The following is a 3,343-nucleotide window of genomic DNA, read 5'->3' on the forward strand; positions in this document are numbered from 1 at the left end:
TTTTCATGCTGCTTTTTTAACCCAACTGATGTTAATCTTTGCTCTCAGAATGAATGTAATGATTGGAAGCATATTAATAACATAATTTTATCACATGAAAATAGCCAAGCGCATAAGCAATCTATGATGACTCATCTGGCACGAAGTAAAGCGGTTGGTAGTGTAGATATAGACTTATTATCTCAACATCAAAAGGAAGTGGATTACTGGAGAAACGTACTTAAACGGATTGTAGCTGTTGTAAAATTTTTGGCATCGAGAGGGCTTCCGTTCCGCGGCGACAATGAAATCCTAGGATCTCCAAACAATGGAAATTATTTTGGTTGTGTGGAATTATTGAGTGAATTTAATCCATTTCTTGCAGATCACTTAAAAAAATTTGGGAATCCTGGAAAGGGTAACATTTCTTATTTATCAGCAAATATCTGTAATGAGTTTATTGCAGTAATGGGAAAACAGGTTCTAAAAAAAATTATAAATGAAGTTAAATCAGCAAAATATTTTTCCATTAGCGTTGACAGTACTCCCGATCTGTCCCATATTGACCAACTAACTTTCATCATTCGATACGTAAAAGACTGTGTTCCTGTTGAAAGGTTTTTGAAATTTATTCCTATTAAAGAGCATAAATCTAAGTATTTAGCGGAGACTATCTTAAATTTTTTAGAGATACATGATATTCCCATAAAAGATTGCAGAGGACAAAGCTACGACAATGCTTCAAATATGTCGGGAAAGTATAGTGGTCTACAAACAAGAATCAAGGAAAAATGTGAATTTGCCACCTTTATACCATGTGCGGGACATTCACTAAACTTGGTAGGTGTCCATGCTGCTGGGTGTGTACCGGAGGCATCACAGTTTTTTGTAGTAGTTCAGAAAGTGTACAACTTTTTTTCGGGCTCTACCCACAGATGGAATATGTTAACAGAACATTTAGGTTCGAAAAAAGTTGTTAAAAGTCTTTCACAAACCAGATGGTCAGCCCGAGCTGATGCAGTAAGCGCTTTGCATGGGGGTTATAAACGAATAATAGAAGCTTTAATCATCATCGCAAACGATACTGAACAGGCACGAGAAACTAGAGACGAAGCCCTTAGTCTGTCTAGAAAAATGGGAAATCTAGAATTTATTATACTGACGGAAATCTGGAGCTGTATATTGGAAAGAATAGACAAATCAAGTAATTATCTTCAGAAAAAAACAATAACACTGGACGTTGCAACCAATTTGTTCACTTCACTTTATGATTTTATTACTAACCTCAGGGATAAATTTGATAACTTCGAATCATCTGCCAAAGAAAAGAACCCAGAATCTGACTACAAGGATCTATCTCAAAGAACAAGACGTAGAAGCTCTCGGCAGAGTTTTTTTGACGGCTCTGCGCCATCAGTCCAATTGAATGGAAAAGAGCGATTCAACGTAGAAACCTTTCTCCCAATAATCGATACCTTGAGTGTTCATCTAAAACAGCGACTAAGTTCATATGAGACCGTTAGTCAACGTTTTAGTTTATTTTTTCAGTTAAAAACTCTGAATTCCGAAGAGATACGACAAGGATGCAAAGAATTTACTGAAATCTATCACGAAGATGTAAATGAAAAAGAGTTAGAAATAGAATGTCAACATTTAAAAGAATACTTAAAAAAAGTTCAGAGTGAAAATGAAGCACCTAACAGTGTACAGGAAGTATATAATCTATTAAAGCAAAACAAAATTGAAGACACATTTCCTAACGTAGAAATTGCATTGAGAATATTTTTAAGCATGATGATAACTAACTGCAGCGGAGAACGCTCCTTCTCCAAATTGAAACGAATAAAAAATGAATTAAGAAGTACAATGCTTCAAGAGAGATTAACTAGTTTGTCGCTGATGTCCATAGAATGTGATATTCTCAATACCATAGATTTTGAAGAAGTGATTAACGATTTTGCTCATCTTAAATCTAGAAGGGTACCTTTGCAATCAACATAGAATTAATCTAAGGATTTTATGCTAAGCGAGTTACTTTTGTAGATTATTTTTTATATATCCTATTTTTTTATAGTTAGTAACTAAATAAAAATAAATTTAGAACCTTGTTTGTCTATTTTCTTTATATATTATAACTAAATAGTGTTTTCTCAAGGTCATAGGGGCCCCATGATCCTAATGTGCCCAGGGCCTCAAATAGTTTAAAGACGGCCCTGTTCATCGTAAGGCAACAATCTAATGATGAAGGAAGGTCATTTATAAAAACAATGAATAAAATGGGTCCAGCTATACTCCCCTGTGCTATACCGGTATTGACAATTTTAATATCAGATTTAGTAGACTTTTCAATTGAAACCTGCTGCTTTCTATAATTTGTGAGAAAAGAACGTATCCATTCATACGCTTTTCCTCTTATGCCATATTTATCTAATTTCAGTAGTAGAAGCTCATGGTTAACGCAATCGAAAGCTTTGCTAAGATCAATGAAAAAAACTAAAGCTAAATTTTTGTTCTCTAAGTGATTCAAAATTGCATTTATGAACTGATATATGACGGTATTCGTTGATTTGCCTTTCAAATATTGTGTTCATTCATGAAATTGACCAGTCTAGAAATTATCACCATTTCGAAGATTTTTGAAAAAGCAGGCAATAAACTAATTGGTCTGTAATTACCCAGATCATCAGGATCCCCCTTTTTAATATTGGTTTGATAACAGCAAATTTTAATTGATCGGGAAAAATTGAATATTTCATCGAAATATTAATGATGTAACAGATAATTTCTGACAGTTCTTTTATCGATGATTTCACGATGCCAATAGGTACGTCGTCATAACCAGAACAAAGTTTATTTTTCAGATGATTTGACAAATCTACAAGTTCATGTGGGGTGACCGGTTTAAGAAATATAGAGCAATTATTTTCTTGAATTGAATTTTCATGCATTCGAAAGGGATATTGCTCCGATTAGCAGAAATATTTTGTACTATATCAACAAGGTAATCATTGAAGTCATTGGCTAACTTTTTTGAATTATTTCGTGTTAAATTCTGTTCATTATAACTTTTTCCTGTCAATTCTTTGCATATAGCCCACATGGATTTCATCTTACAATCCGATTTTGTTATTCTCTCTTCAAAAACTCTATATTTTTCCAGTTTTAACATTTTGTCATATTCTTTTTTACAAAGAGTATACTGATTTTTGTATGATGAATCGTATTCAGATAAAACTAGTAAAATATCCAAACAATTTCTTTGTTTGTTTTATGGTTTGAAGTGAATTTTCTTTTTCGTATGTACTAGAGTTAAAGGAAAACATTCATTGAAAAGGCTTATGAATTGATTACTGAAAACACGCCA

General features: G+C 33.1%; 1 protein-coding gene across 1 annotated transcript; it reads left to right on the forward strand.

The window, feature by feature from the left end:
• The first annotated feature begins 447 nt into the window (after positions 1-447).
• Positions 448-1,980, forward strand: LOC123678652 (zinc finger MYM-type protein 1-like). The gene has a single exon (XM_045615787.1). It carries the CDS (start codon positions 448-450, stop codon positions 1,978-1,980), a length of 1,533 nt encoding a protein of 510 aa, XP_045471743.1.
• Positions 1,981-3,343: the final 1,363 nt, after the last annotated feature.

The sequence above is a fragment of the Harmonia axyridis genome, chromosome 4, assembly GCF_914767665.1.
Source record: "Harmonia axyridis chromosome 4, icHarAxyr1.1, whole genome shotgun sequence".
In the NCBI taxonomy this organism is placed as follows: Eukaryota; Metazoa; Arthropoda; class Insecta; order Coleoptera; family Coccinellidae; genus Harmonia; species Harmonia axyridis.